A 13,903-nucleotide genomic window follows, 5' to 3' on the forward strand; every position below is an offset into this window, starting at 1 on the left:
GTTCTGACTTAGTTAGAGGACATTATTGGATAAATACCTTTTTTAAGTGAAATTCAATAGTGGTTTGGACCTGGCTACTGACGCCTGGTGTACAAATTATTTCCTAGCTAAAACAACTGAATTTGCCTCCTTCAACAGCAAGAGGGCACTTAAGAGTGAAAAGCTGCAGCATTTACATGGATAAGCAGTGGGCAGTTTGCAGGGTACTTGGGTCAAGCAGGGCTTTATTTCTACAAGCACCGAGGAGTTGTACATGTGAGATTCAAAGAAGTGTGAGGTGGAATACACATCGTTATTTTCTATAGCATTTGTTTATTCCTCACCAAATTGTGTTTGCACACAACTGAAAGAAACAGGTGTAGCCTGTTGGAAGGCCTCTACTGCAAGTACCTTTGCTACAGCTCCTGAGTGAGAACCCCTTTCACTCCTTTCCTCAGCAGTGCAGCAAAAAATAATTGCGCAGGAAGAAGCTATGGGATCAGAGGAGCCCAAGAGCTGCTCCCTTACAGACCAAACCAACTGTGAGTTCCTTAACCTACTGAACATGCTGGGGGTGAAGAACGGGGAGCTGCTGGTGATGGAGATGAAGGACGTCCACATGACAGCCCCCTCAGTGCTGATGGATTTTGCTCAGGACCTGTTCAGTGCAGGTGATGGGAGGACTGAACTGCAGCAGACGGAGGAAAAAGAGGAGGAGGAAGACGTTCAACCGCACCTGGTTTTTATGGTTTGGCAAGCCACCACTTTGAAGCAGCTGATGCAGTGGGATTATCTGGATGAGACCCTCTTTAACATAAGGAACTTGTTCCCATGCGTGCCAGCTGCGCTGGTGCTGGTGGTGATCCATTCAGGCTCCCAGGAGGAGCTGTCCCGGGCCGTGGAAGCACTCAGGAGGATGCAGTGTCTGTTGGATGGCGCTTTCCAGCAGCTCGTGGTGGAGGCAGCAGTCTACAAGGCAGACCAGCCTGATAGCATCATGGAGGTCAAGAGAGCTGCATGTAGAGCACTAAGAGAAGTCTTTAATTGCCAAGAAGGTATCCTGGGACATAGCTAAACAGGGGCAAGGGACAAGGACGGGCTTTCTGGGAACAGAACCACAAGCTTGGGCAGGAGTGTGGAGGGTCTGAGAAGCACGAAGGGCCAACATAAGTTTGGAAAAGACCTCTAAGATCATCTAATCCAACCATCCTCCTACCACCAATATTACCCATTAATCACATTCCTCAGTGCCTCATCTGCATGGCTCTTGAACACCTCCAGGGATGGTGACCACCATCTTGAGCAGCCTGTGCCAGCACACCACTGCTCTTTCAGAGTTTTTCCTGATATCTGACCTGTGCGATGCTTAGTGGTACTCAGTGACCAGGTTCAGATGCAGGAGGGAAGACAAGCTGGAATTTAAAATGAGGGATTGAGTCCTGGTCTGGGAATGGAAGATGCGAGTCAGAGCCCATGTGCTGTGAACTTCCAAGTGTGACTGTGGTGGCTCTCACTGCCCCTAAACACATGGCTGTGGAGATGCTGCTCAGTGTGAGAACCTCCACCCCAACTCCATCGCTGGGGCTTCCCATGACTGCTCATAGCTGTACCACCAGCCTTGTGTTCTTCTCAGTGAGAAGCAGTAATTCTTTTGGGTGAGCTGTAGGGAAGGGCTGTTACCAGCGTGGTTCCTGCTGTGCTCCTATCCTGTGTTTCCTCCCCTAGATGTCAGCTCTCCGAATCCCAGTTCTGCTTGTCCAGCTCAAATCAGCGCCCAGCAGTGGGTCGCTGTCCTCAGCCTGAGCTTGTGCCACGTGAGGTATCACAGATGAGTTGCAAACGAATTCCTGGAGACAGCAGGATCTGCAGGTTGGGTTTAATGCTGTTCACCCAGGTGTCTCTCTGTAGAATATTTCCTTCGTGGTGCTTTGCTTGTCTGCCAGTCCTGCACAAGAGTGATGCAGTGCACGATATCTCAGCTGCCAGAAGGGGACGCTGCTCCCTCAGCTTGATGCCAGCCTTGCTCCAAAGCCCTGAGGTCTTCCCAGCATCAGCTGGGCAGGCAATCCACCCTAGCAGAAATCACTGAGTTTCTGCTTGCTTTCTTTGCTGCATGGTTCCCAGCAGCACAAAGCTCCAGACATTCCTCTGGGTTCTCTGCAGCCACAGGACAGTGGGTGAGCAAAGTTTGCTTCTGGCTCTGACTTATTGGCCCAAAGGCTGCAAACAAGATAAAGGTCCCTCTCCTGCCGTGGTGCTGTTTGCCATCAGCGCGTTGGTCTTTCCCAAGCTACTCCTGCGTGCCAGAGTAGATGAAGGGTCAAGGACAAGCTGTCTGAGCAGTTGGATGTGTGCAGACATTCCCACCTGCCTTGCTGGAAGGGCTGGGGATGGGCTCACACCAGAGTCCATCAGGAATGGGGGGTCTTGGGTGGGGGGCACTGTGGGAGCTGTGGATGGTTTTGGTCTCTATCAGCAGTGAGCCCAATAAAAGCTGAGCTCACTTCTCGCCCTCTTTTTCTGGGCAGGGCAAGGCACCGTGGTTGGCTGGGTTTTTTTTTTCCTGTTAGGGCTTCATAAGGATAACCTTTATTTTTATTTTTTTTTTTCCCAGATCTTGTATCCATCTAAAATCTTATCTGTTATGGAGAGAATTATTAAAGCCTTGTCTTTATTTGATTTCTCTGTGTGCATCTCTGAGCTGTAAAGCGCCGAGCACCAGGTGCCATACAAACTCATGCAGAGCAGGGGGGATTTGCAGGGATTTTCCCTGAGGGAAAGGATCCTCCGGGGGAAATTTTGAGTGTGGATTCTTTCCGTGGTGATGTGGTGCATCGTGCCTACGTGCCAGGACAAAGTGCGAGCGCACCTTGTGTGCCGGGAAGGCACCCTGCCAGCTGCCCAACTGCAGGCTCTCTGGGGCTCCCAGGCAGCCGTGCAGGCGCTGACATCTCTCACAGGTTCCGTGGCTTTCCATTGCAGTAAGGGGAGGTGGGCTTGGAGAACCGAGAGGAAGAGTTTGAAGAGCTGTACTGAAGACTGTCAAAAATTGGTACAAAAGTCCTTTCTCGTGTCCTCTCACTTTAGATGAGAGGTGAATCATGGTGAATCATCTCCTAAGGGGCCGGATCCCATGGGTTTTTAGTCTTGCTCAGATCTCACAGCACTGTGTCTCTGTACCAAGCACCCTGTCTTCCTCTTTTTGCAGTCCAAAATGAACAGATCTTTGCTCTTAGCAGGGCACGGGCACATGCAAGAAGTACAATTGCCCTCATTTAGAGCAAGCTGTTGATTTGCTGCCAGCACATCCATTGGGTTGCAGTGTGAAGGCAAAGGGCGGAGCAGCAGGACCTGTATGTACATCCAGGTCTGCATTCAGGTGCCTGCTGCACTCCAACATCACCCCGTGGGCACTGCACACACTGCTGAGCTGACGCTGCCTCTGCCTCGCTGTGCTGTATCTCTTTAAGCAACACAGAGGAAGATAAAAGTGTGTTTGCTCTTAGGTCCCTCCTCTGTTAATGAGTAAGGAAGTGTAAACGAGGTTGTTTGGGTATTGTGGGTGATGTTCACCTCTCCAAGCAGCCCTTGCTGGCAGCAGTATGTGTGTACCCAAAATTAACAATACAACTGCAGTGGCCGTGATAAACAGCTCCATCCATTCCCAAATATTAGTTTTTGGATGAGCTTACCAGCAGTTTAAACATCAGAGAAATGGGAAGCAGACCTTGTTCTGGGCATGGGATCCAGAAAAGCCCCCTCACTGAGCAAGATTCCTGTAAATGCAAAATCTGGCTGACCTTAAGGCCGCAGCTGGCTGGTGTCACCCGCTGCAGCTGGGTGGTGTCAGGCTGGAGCCCTGGTGTGCAGACAGCTGCTCTTGGGGTTACAGCTGTACAGGAGCGTGGGCTCCTCTGCCAACAGACCCTGATCTTTGGAAGAGGACCCTAACCTTGTTTATCTCCTCTGACTTGATTACCAGCACTAGTCAATGAGTAAGGTCCTTTTATTAAGAGCCAGAGAGGCTGTCTGAAACCCCCGCCCTGACTGTCTGACCCCACCGTGCCGGTGTGGGGATGTGTTTGCTGAGCCTGTTGTAACTGGGACACGCGTTCTCCTGGCTTAAAGCTGTTGGCACACAGTGACCTTCCCAGGCTGCCCTTCCTGATACCCATGGTCAGGCTGGATGGGGCTCTGAGCACCTGATGGAGCTGTAGGTGTCCCTGTTCATTGCAGGCAGTTGGACCAGATGGCCTTTAAGAGGCCCTTTCAACTCCAATACGTCTATGTTGTCCCCTAGAGGATGTCTGCAAGGGCAGTGCTGCTGTCGGCACCTTTCAGCTGTTCACATCCTCCCGTATTCTTGCAACAAGACATTAAATGTATGGGGAATGTCGTACGTAGCAGAGTAAACGTTTACCATTGCTGCTGGGACTTCCCTCTTCACCTGACAGCCGTGCCAGGGCCGGGCAAAGCCCGTGTCCACCGGTACCGGAACCGGGAGATGCTCTGGGCTCGGGGCGGGAACCGGGGCCGGCGGGGGCGGTGCCGGGGGCGGTGCGGAGCTCCGCTCAGGGAACGCGGCGGCGGCGGCAGCGGGGGATGGAGGCGGCGGAGCTGCGGGAGCTGCGGGCGTTGGTGGAGCGGGCGGGCGGGCGGCGGGCGGTGCTGCTGGTGGCCGAGGTGGTGGCGGACGGCGCTCCGGCGGCGGCCACGTTGGCGTCGTTCGGCCGGGAGCTGCTGGGCGACGAGGCTCCTCCGGGGCAGGGGGTGGAGCCGGGATGCCCGTCCCGGTCCCGATGCCGGCGGCGGGAGCTGGGGGCCCGGCTGCTGCTGGTGCTGTGCCGCGGAGGAACGGCGCGGGGCCGCGGGAGCCGTGCGCGGCTGCGGGAGGTGGTGCGGGACGTGCGGGGCCGTTTGCCTCGGGGGCCGCCGCCCGCCGTCGTCGGCGTTCTTCTGCCCGGTGGGGACGGGGAGGACGCGGCGGTGCTGGACGCGACGCTGCGACGGCACTTCCCGGCGGCGGGCACCGTGCAGGCGGCGCGTTACAGCCCCGGGAGTCCCGCAGCGCTGCGGGAATGCCGCACCGCCGCCTGCCGAGCTCTGCGGGCCGCCCTGCAGCACCCCGCAGGTACGGAGGGTTTGGGGAAATCGGACGGGGGAGGGATGGAGGGTGGCACGAATGGGGCACGCATTGATCTCCCTGATCCGGCCCGCTGCCTCACTTCTGCAGGATTTGCCAGGGAGATCTGCCCCTCCCCAGGGACTTCCTGCTGTCCCCAGTGGGATCCGTTTCATGCAGTGGGATCTGAGCCTTCCCAACAGGCTCTGCCCCTTCCCCGTGGGTCTCCTCCTGGGGAGGATGGGCCATGGGTTGGGAAGCAGGGATGTGGCAGGCAACGGCTGTGGCGTGGTGCTTAGGATGCACATTCAGGTGCTGATGGATGGGCATTCTGGGGCTTGGGGTGCAGCCCTGGCCACAGAGGGCAGGCAGGTTCTGCAGGAGGAAGATGCTGGCATTGGCTTCACGCAAGTCAGAACAATAACAAGTGAGCACTTGGTTCTAAAACCACAAGCTGTTGGCAGCCAGGTGAGCAGCATAAGGATGGTAGGGTAAGAGCCTGAGGAACAGCATTTGATGCACAGAGAAGGGTGAGTGGTGTTTATCTGCAAGCACAGGATGCAGCCCCAAGAATCAGGTGCTTCTTCCCATTGGCTCAATCCAGAATCTTGGATCTGAGCCTTCAAGGGCTTTGAGACCACCAGGACCCATTGCATTTTCCTGCAAGAGTGTGAGGCTGCATTCTCACTGCCCTCACACTTTGTGCCAATGCATGCATGGTCTTCTTTCCAGCTTACTTCCTGCAGCCTTTCACTTTCCTCACATACTTCCTGCAAGAATTTCTTCTGGTAGTGTCCACCAGTTCTGGGCACAGCAGCTGCAGGAGCAGGGAAGCATCCCTGAGTGCACACTTTTTTTTCCCCACCTTTGTGATTTGCTGGCATTTGCCTCAGTGCATGAATCTTTGGGATTATCTGTGGATTTATCTTTCACGCCAGTGTGGGTGTGGAGTGCAGTGGAGAAAGAGGAGCAGAAAGCCAGAGCGGTGCTGTGCAGGCAGCCCACTGGCTTTACAAGCGCTGTGGGTAGGAGGACTCAGCATTGCTCACCAGGACTCTGCTGGTGCTCTGAGTCATAGAAGCATCCCATGAACTGTATTGGTAATGAGGATGCTCCTCAGCTTCAGCGTTCAACCTGATGCAAGATCAGCTTCTTTCCATGCCCCTGTGAGCCGTGTGCTCCAAAATGCCTATGTGACCCTTCTGTGCCCACCTGAGAGCTGGGGATCTCTCTGGCAGTGCCAGCCCATAGGACAGCATGAGTTTCTCTAGAGCCCAGGCTCCTTCATCCCATGGCTCTTCCCAAGGAGAATAAGATTTTTAGTGGAACGTTCAGGAGGAATGCGTGCGAGATGGGCCTGGGGTTTGGAGCAGCTTGCAAAGCAGGTTTGAGGAATGTTACCAAAAAACAACCCTTAGCTGGGGCTGAGCTTGTCATGTTTCCCTTCTGGCCTTTGCAAAGGATTTGTGCCAGGCTGCTCCCCGCTGCGTCCTCAAGGACTGCGATCAGGGGATGTGTTGGTGGCTGGAAGTCTGGGGCTGTCAGACAGCAGGAAACGCTGCTACTGTGAGCCCTTTGGTGTTGCAATAAGACGAAGGACACTGAAGTGGTTTATCATTTGCCACTGGGAGACAAGATCTCCTAGGAGGTGAAAGGCCAAGTGGCATTTAGATGGGGATGCTGAGCCGTTGCAGACTATAAAATAAGCTGCTGCAGTGTTTTGCTATAGCAGCATGAAAGTTTGCAATAACTTGCTGCTACCTCTGTTGTCCTTTAGATGAATTTCCAGGGCAATGGGGAGCTTTCAGGCCACTATGAGGGTTTGCAGGAGCTGTTCCATGCTTTCCCAGGGTGGTGGGTTTAGCTGTTGGAGTTGGTGTGGTGGGAGTTAGGCTGGTGGGAACTGGGGAAGCAGTGCCTCTGATGTTCTGAATGCTTCTGTGCTTTATCCAGAGGAGGGGAAAGAGAGGGAAAGGTGGAGGATGCCTGCCCTCCTGCAGTGCATCTCTTGGAGCCGGAGGAGCCAGAGAAAAGGCCACGTGTCAAAAGCTGCCAACAATGTCCATGAAGGTACGCCCAGCTGCCTTGCACACATGCTGATTGCTGGAGGCTCCTCACCAACTCCTTGGCTGTCCATATGCCCACACCTCTTGTTGTTGGCCTCCTGACACTGTTTCCTGCTCCAGATATCACTTCCTGGCCCAGGTTTGGCCAGAACCCGAAGACAGACAGTGTTCACCTAAATAAAAGCATGCTGGGCCCAGTGCCTGGGAGCACTGCTGGGCAGTGACACAACTGTGCATCCACACAGTGATTTGGAAGCATCACCCCAATCCTACATGCTGTGTTCTGCAGGAAGTGCATTCCTAAACCACTGACAAGAGTGGGAGGGCAGTCAGCTTCAGGCTCCAGTTCAAAGCAGGCAGTGAAGCCTCAGACCTGTGCAGCTCATTTGGAGGCTGCTGAAACCACAGGACTCCGTGGGGCCACTGCTCTTTTGCTGCATTTTAAGGGGATGTTGAGTTTGTAAAGCAAAAGGAGAATCCATTACAAAAAAAATCACCTGTGCTTAGGTGGTATCTACCATTCACTTCGTCTCCATGCTTTATGTCTGTAGCGCTTTAAGTTGCAGTTTACATGAGGAAGGGTTTCCCACTCCACTGTCCCCTGACCTCTCTCTGCTCTTTGCAGACAACTTGCAGGACCCCCAAGAGGTGGCTCTGACCAGTCTGTCTCCCAATGGAAATTATGAAGATGCTGCTGGAGGTGTGGGCACCTAAAGCTGTGGGCACCTGATGTGATCCCTGTCCCGGTTCTGCCTGGCTGGTGTGGAGCAGTAGAAGGAGCAGCTGTGCCCACTCACCCTCAGAGAGCCCACAGATTTCATCAAGGTCTTCTGTGGCTGCCCACAGCCTCTGAGCTCCATGACAAAGCCATCCCCTGCCTATGGGGCTGTGCTGGTGGACACTGGGCTTTGGATGAGCCCTTTAGGAGTGTATCCTCCATCCTGGGCAAGGTGATGTGGGGACTTCAGCTTCCATCTGCCTAAACAAAGGGAAACGAACAAAGCTCCCCACTGAGATTGCTAGAGATGGCCTCCCAGGCAAATGAATTCTTCTGCCTTATTTTTCTGCTTTATTCTTTATTCTGAAGCTGCTGACTTCTCTTTGATCTGGGAAAAAAAAAAAAAAGACAATTAATGCAGTGGCATGGAGATTGCAGTGGGACTAAGTATGAAGTCTCGTATCTACCAGCCAGCTGAAAAGCTTGGAAACGTGAATAACATGAAGAAATACAGCTCTGGACAGCAAGTATAACACAAAAGATATTCCTGGCATTTGGAGCAGAGGGTGGTTCTGAGAGCAGGATGTGTCCGTCTGTCCCATTGTGGAGCTCACAGACTGACTGACACAGTGCCTGTGCTGGAGGGAGGCAGACAGGACTGCGGTGTGCTTGGGGTGAGATGGGGTACGGCACAGGTCTGTCGTACCTGGGACATCTCCACAGCTGTGGTGGCAGCCACTTGATAGAAGTGTTTAAACATCACCTATTTAAGCAGTTCCAAAGGGCTGCCTGTGGCCTGTGGGGCAGCATGGAATCATAGAGTCACAGAACGGCTTGGTTTGGAATAGACATCAAAGTTCCAACCTCCTGCAGGGTTGCTTTATGGGTGATATGATGTAATGCTCAAATACCTCTTTAAACTTTTATTTTAATGCAACATAAAGCGGGTTTCATTTTATTTTTAGCACACACGGCTGGGTTTTGTCTGTGCCTGGCCATCCTCAGCTCCCCTCAGCTCAGGCAGAAGCTCCGGCCCGTCCTGCAGCCCCGCTCCATGCTGGGTCGCAGCAGTGCATCCTACAGTCATAGAACTGAGTCAAAAGTGTCCCTTAAAGGCCTTCTGGCCCAACTCCCTGCACTGAACAGGGACACCAACAGCTCCATCAGTGCTCAGAGCCCCGTCCAGCCTGACCTCAGCTGTCTGCAAGGACGGGGCGCCACCACCTCTGTGCAACCTGTGCCAGTGCCTTCCTGTGAAAAACTACCTTCTGACAGTGCTGTTCTGCCCTTTGGGAGCAGGAGTGCTTTCCTGCAGGCCATGGAGCACGGCCCTGCATTAGCCCTGTGTTAGCCCAGCACTCTGACCTCCATCCTTTCCCCACGCCGAAGTGCTGCGCTGCGTTCTGCACACCTCGATGATTTCCTAATTGAAGGGCACTGTTATTCCAAGTGCTGGCTGTAATCAATAAACACACTCAATTTCTCAACTGGAACTTGTTTCTTTTTTTGTTTTGTTTTGGTTTTTTTTTTTTGTATTTTCAGTTTGCCATAGGGTTGTCCTTAAAATAGGGCGGTACGTGGTTTAATTGAGCTAAACGCCACGTGCAGTGCGGGGTAACGCCGCTGCCACCACGCGCATTCAACGTGCGTAAAGCGTACAGCCCGCCGCTGCGGCCGGGCGGGAAGGGCTGCCCGACTTCCGCCTGACTCCCCACGGCTTTTCGAGCAGGCGATCGCCGTGGCCACCTTTGCACGGCAGCTGAGAGGCCCTGCCGGAAGGGGGCCTCGGCGGCACTTCCGGGCCGGGTCGCGGCGGAGCGGCAGAGGCGCGGAGGGGATTCCAGCGGCAGCAGCGGTGCGGCTGAGCCGGAGCGGAGCGCAGCGGAGCGGGCGCCACCTCCCTCCGCGGGCCGGGCGGGCGGCACTATGATCACCTCGGCCGGTGAGGGAGCGGCGCGGGGCCGTGCAGTTCGCCGGGGTTTCGCTGAGTCAGGGCCGTGACTGGGCGCCGTCGCAGGCCGCGGGGCCGCCGGTTGGAGGACTCGGAAGGGCGGCCCGAAATGGGCCTTCGCCTCTCCGGCCGGGTCACCCGTGGCCGCCGTCTCCGCGCGGCTCGGCGGCCACGACCGGCGATTTAAGCCTGAGCTATCCGGAGGCCTCTCGCTGCTCGCCCGTAGAATCGGGGCCGGCGCTCCGTTGGGGACGGGCGGGAGGCAGAGGCTGCGTGAGGAATGAGATGTCAAACGCTGCTTCTGGACCTGCGGAGAGCTTTTATGGTTTTTAAGAAAATAGGAGGAGTGTTTCTGAAAGTACTCAGGACAGAACTTGGAATGTGAATGGTTGTGGCTTTGGGAGGGAAACGTCGCAGAGCATGGCAGTCTGCAGGCAGTGCTCTGTTTGTCAGCTCTTGGTTTTATGTTTGAAGCCTTGTTGCAGTTGAGAAGAAGCAGGAGTTCATTTTGAAGGAGTTTTAAAAGAGGAGAAATAGTTTGTTGAAAATCAGTGAGATTGGCTTTACCTGGAGGTGTGGGAACATGTGGGTAAAAACAAACTGCTTATTTGGGGCAGAGTTGCTGTAACAGCATGGAGCCCTGTGCTGCTACCAGTTGCACCTGCGGGGCCCTTCGGTGTTCTTCCAGTTGCTGCTGACAGATACAAGTACAACTCCTAGTCCAAAATCTCTGACAATAGAAATTCCATATTTTACAGGCAAAGCGAGGAACTTTCTTTCTGTCAGAAAACTTTTCTTGTCATCGCACCTCAGCCATTAGAGCTCCAAATATAACTTGGTCCTATTGCTGCTCTTCATATTCAACACAGAGATCAGATTAGTCATCTTTTTGGCTTTTTGCTGACAGCTCCCTTATCTCAGCAGACTGGCCAGCTCCAGGCCTCCAGTCAGCCTTTCTGAGTCGTGGTTCCTAAGACCTTTTGTCATTGCTCAGCTCTGTACGCCCCAGCCTGCTCCTGTAGCAGGGTGCCTAGCAGAGGATACTGGTTGTGTGTGGGCACATCTGTGCCAAGCAGAATGGAAGATTGCCTCCTGCGTCTGCCAGGAAACACTCTCCCACATCTCAGTGTGAAGTTTGGGTTCTGTGCCTCCTGGTGCAGCCATATGATATTGCTGGTAGTGTTTCAGCTGAGTTTGTTGTGCCACTGTGATTCCTTTCTACATCACGTGTTTTAGATTTGATCTTTGCGCTCCCTTTGGAATGTTACGGTCCCCTTGGATTCTTCCCTTCCTTCTCACAGTTTGTCAGAACCTTTTGAAAGCCCAGTTCTGCCTGTCAGCAGGCGTGCTGGCCTTTCTAGTTTGGTGTCTCCTGCAGGTTTAAAAAAGCTATCAATGTATGTGACATGGAAGATCAACATTAGTGAGTTGTGCTGGAACTCGGGCAGGTCCTCTGCCCATCCTTTCAGCTGCAGCCTTCTGGTCTGACAGTGAGCCATCTATGGCTGTTCTTCCATCCAAGCTCTTCAAAAAAGGATCATCTTTTATGAGGAATGTACCTTTCCAATTATAAATTATGAGCTATTTTATTTTTAGTATGAACTTGGATCTGGTCTTGGAATGTTAATATGGAAGATTTTACCAGCATTCCAACATCAGCGTTCTTTCCTGTTCTTTTATTTTTGAGCTAAATGGCACATTCACATCTAAAGCAGTCCCAAACTGACTGTGATCTTGTTTTGCAGCTGGAATTATCTCTCTTCTGGATGAAGAAGAGCCACAGCTCAAGGTAAGCTCAAGGTGCTGCGTATTACATTTGGTAAAAAAATAATGGCAAATGCATTGCTTTTGAGCTTAAAGTAAAAAATGCTTGGATCTCAGTAACTGTAGTTCTTAGCCAGGAACAGGTGAGCTCCAGGTAATATCCAGCCTGAAAGCAAGGACTGAAAAAAACAGATGGCAAACTTCTTTGTTTTGAATATGGATCAAACTGGGGCTTTGCTGAAGCCTCCGCTTATCTTAATCATAGTGGGACTTTGTTACTGAAATGTGTACCAGAGACTGCATTTTGACTATGTGAAATTCAAAGCTGAAGAGTTGTTAGCATAACTGCAGGCATGTGAAATAATAATCACACTTAGAGATTTCTCTTGAAAGTTGCATTAGTAATAAGAGAAGATAACAGCAGCAGGAACTCTGCAGCCCTCAGAGTTCTGAATCCACTGGACGACACCAAACACCTGAAGTGATGATGGATTGGTGATGCTCTCTGATTGTCTGAGCACACTGACAGATCTCCTTTTAGGAAGGAGGGATGCATCTTGTAATGTAGGCAATCCCCTGCAGGTTTTGCTTCAAAACAGACATAAATGGTGATAGATTTGATCTATCCTGCTTTGCTCTGAGCTGGTTGGAAGTGGGCTGTTTACAGCCTGTATATCATTCATCTGGGAAAGCATAATGTCCAAGTTAATTAGTAGTGTTGGCTGGTGTAGACCGTGGGCTGGAGTTCTTTGTGCTATCTTAAGGTTGCTCCAGACCCTTTAAAAACTTTGCATTTTGAGGAATTTGAGCTTTCATCTGTTTGAGCCAACCAGACCTCACAGAGAGACCATGGGAAGGAGCATCAGGCTCCTGTGCTCGTAAATGAAGCAGCCATTTTTTTGCACAAGAGTTGCAAAGATTAGAGAGCCTGTGCAGAACTTTATTAAAGTAGAGCTTGTTGTTTAGGTGGATCAATTCTTGTCTTGTTAGTGCTGGATCACACATAATTTTTTGCCGAGGGAAGGTACTAAACGCATTCTTTATGTAACATAACTTTGTATTATTATTATCTCTAGGAGTTTGCTCTTCACAAGCTGAATGCTGTTGTCAATGACTTCTGGGCAGAAATCTCCGAGTCAGTGGACAAAATGTAAGAAAAAGCACCCATTACTGCAGGGTGTGCTGCTTTAAGAGAAAATATACACTAAGTGCATGTCATTCTCCTTGCCTGATACTGGCTATGGGATCTAGCCTCATGCTTCCTGGAAAGCATTAATTTTGAAGGAATGTGGTGTTGAAACTGTCGTCCCAAAGACGAAAGTTCAGCCAGTCTGACGTGTGGCCTTTAAGAGAACCGAGCACAAAGATGAAGCTCTTCTCTCTCCTCTTTTCAGTGAAGTTCTCTATGAAGATGAGGGCTTCCGGAGTCGGCAGTTTGCTGCTTTAGTTGCTTCCAAAGTGTTTTACCACTTGGGAGCTTTTGAGGAATCTCTCAACTATGCCCTGGGAGCCGGTGACCTCTTCAACGTCAACGACAACTCGGAATATGTGGAAACGATCATTGGTAAACAGCTGCTGCTGCCAAAGAAAACGCAGGCATTTGTGTTATCAGAACTGTCCTGTTTAGAGATTTCCCTTGCTTTAGCTGTTTTTCCCCACATTCCACTCCTTATATTGGAATTGTTGCTGCTGCTACTTTTACTCAGTTTATTTTTGCCTTGTTTTCCCGTCCACTTTAAGATCCCATAACAGAACTGACGTAGAACTTACGGCAGTCTTTTCCTATTCTTAACTGTTGTTCCACTGCAAGTTCCTAACAGCAAAATTACTTTGTGTATTTTTCCTTCTCTCATTTGTTTTTTCTCGTGTTGTCAATGTCAGCATAACTTTGGGAGTAATCATCTAATAAAAACAGCTGCTCACCAGGGGCTGCCATTTTTTAAATTCTCTTTTAAACAAAGCAGCAAGCCAGATGTTGAGCTTTTGTGTAGGTTGAATGGTTTTTTCTAAAGTATCATCCACTGGTATGGGTTGCTGGTCAGAGGATACGGTGGACATGGGCTGGCTTTCATTCTCCCCAGCTAATGCTTGTGGTGGATTAGGAAAGTCTCCTATTGCTGCTTCTATATTTGTTTAAAATATCCTGTTCTTGAACCAAGATAATGACTTTGGTTCCATTTTAAATGCATCTTCTTGGTTTTGCTGTTACAGTCAGTTTGCTGGATGAGATTATAAATATTTTTCCACTGCTGTCTGTACCTTTGACTGCGCGAGTAGCTCATGTGCCTCATCTGTGCAGTTGT

At 51.6% G+C, this 13,903-nt stretch overlaps 2 protein-coding genes across 2 annotated transcripts in view; both read left to right on the plus strand.

The window, feature by feature from the left end:
* Positions 1 to 4,581: 4,581 nt before the first annotated feature.
* LOC306949731 (uncharacterized protein C2orf72 homolog) lies at positions 4,582 to 7,881 on the plus strand (the record flags this gene model as incomplete). Its single annotated transcript, XM_079539735.1, has 3 exons — positions 4,582 to 5,110; positions 7,055 to 7,171; positions 7,793 to 7,881. The coding sequence occupies 3 exons, from the start codon at positions 4,582 to 4,584 to the stop codon at positions 7,879 to 7,881; spliced, it is 735 nt and encodes a 244-aa protein (XP_079395861.1).
* A 683-nt stretch (positions 7,882 to 8,564) lies between these two features.
* The window catches only part of PSMD1 (proteasome 26S subunit, non-ATPase 1), a gene marked incomplete at both ends in the record, with an annotated part of 61,726 nt that continues 56,387 nt past the window's right edge, over positions 8,565 to 13,903 (plus strand). The window contains 6 exons of the mRNA XM_079539942.1: positions 8,565 to 8,580; positions 9,615 to 9,827; positions 9,903 to 10,058; positions 11,582 to 11,625; positions 12,677 to 12,750; positions 12,995 to 13,164. Of these exons, the coding sequence (XP_079396068.1) occupies positions 8,565 to 8,580; positions 9,615 to 9,827; positions 9,903 to 10,058; positions 11,582 to 11,625; positions 12,677 to 12,750; positions 12,995 to 13,164 (673 nt within the window). The remainder of the gene's footprint in view (positions 8,581 to 9,614; positions 9,828 to 9,902; positions 10,059 to 11,581; positions 11,626 to 12,676; positions 12,751 to 12,994; positions 13,165 to 13,903) is intronic.

This window comes from Tetrao urogallus, assembly GCF_951394365.1.
Source record: "Tetrao urogallus genome assembly, chromosome: 9".
In the NCBI taxonomy this organism is placed as follows: domain Eukaryota; kingdom Metazoa; phylum Chordata; class Aves; order Galliformes; family Phasianidae; genus Tetrao; species Tetrao urogallus.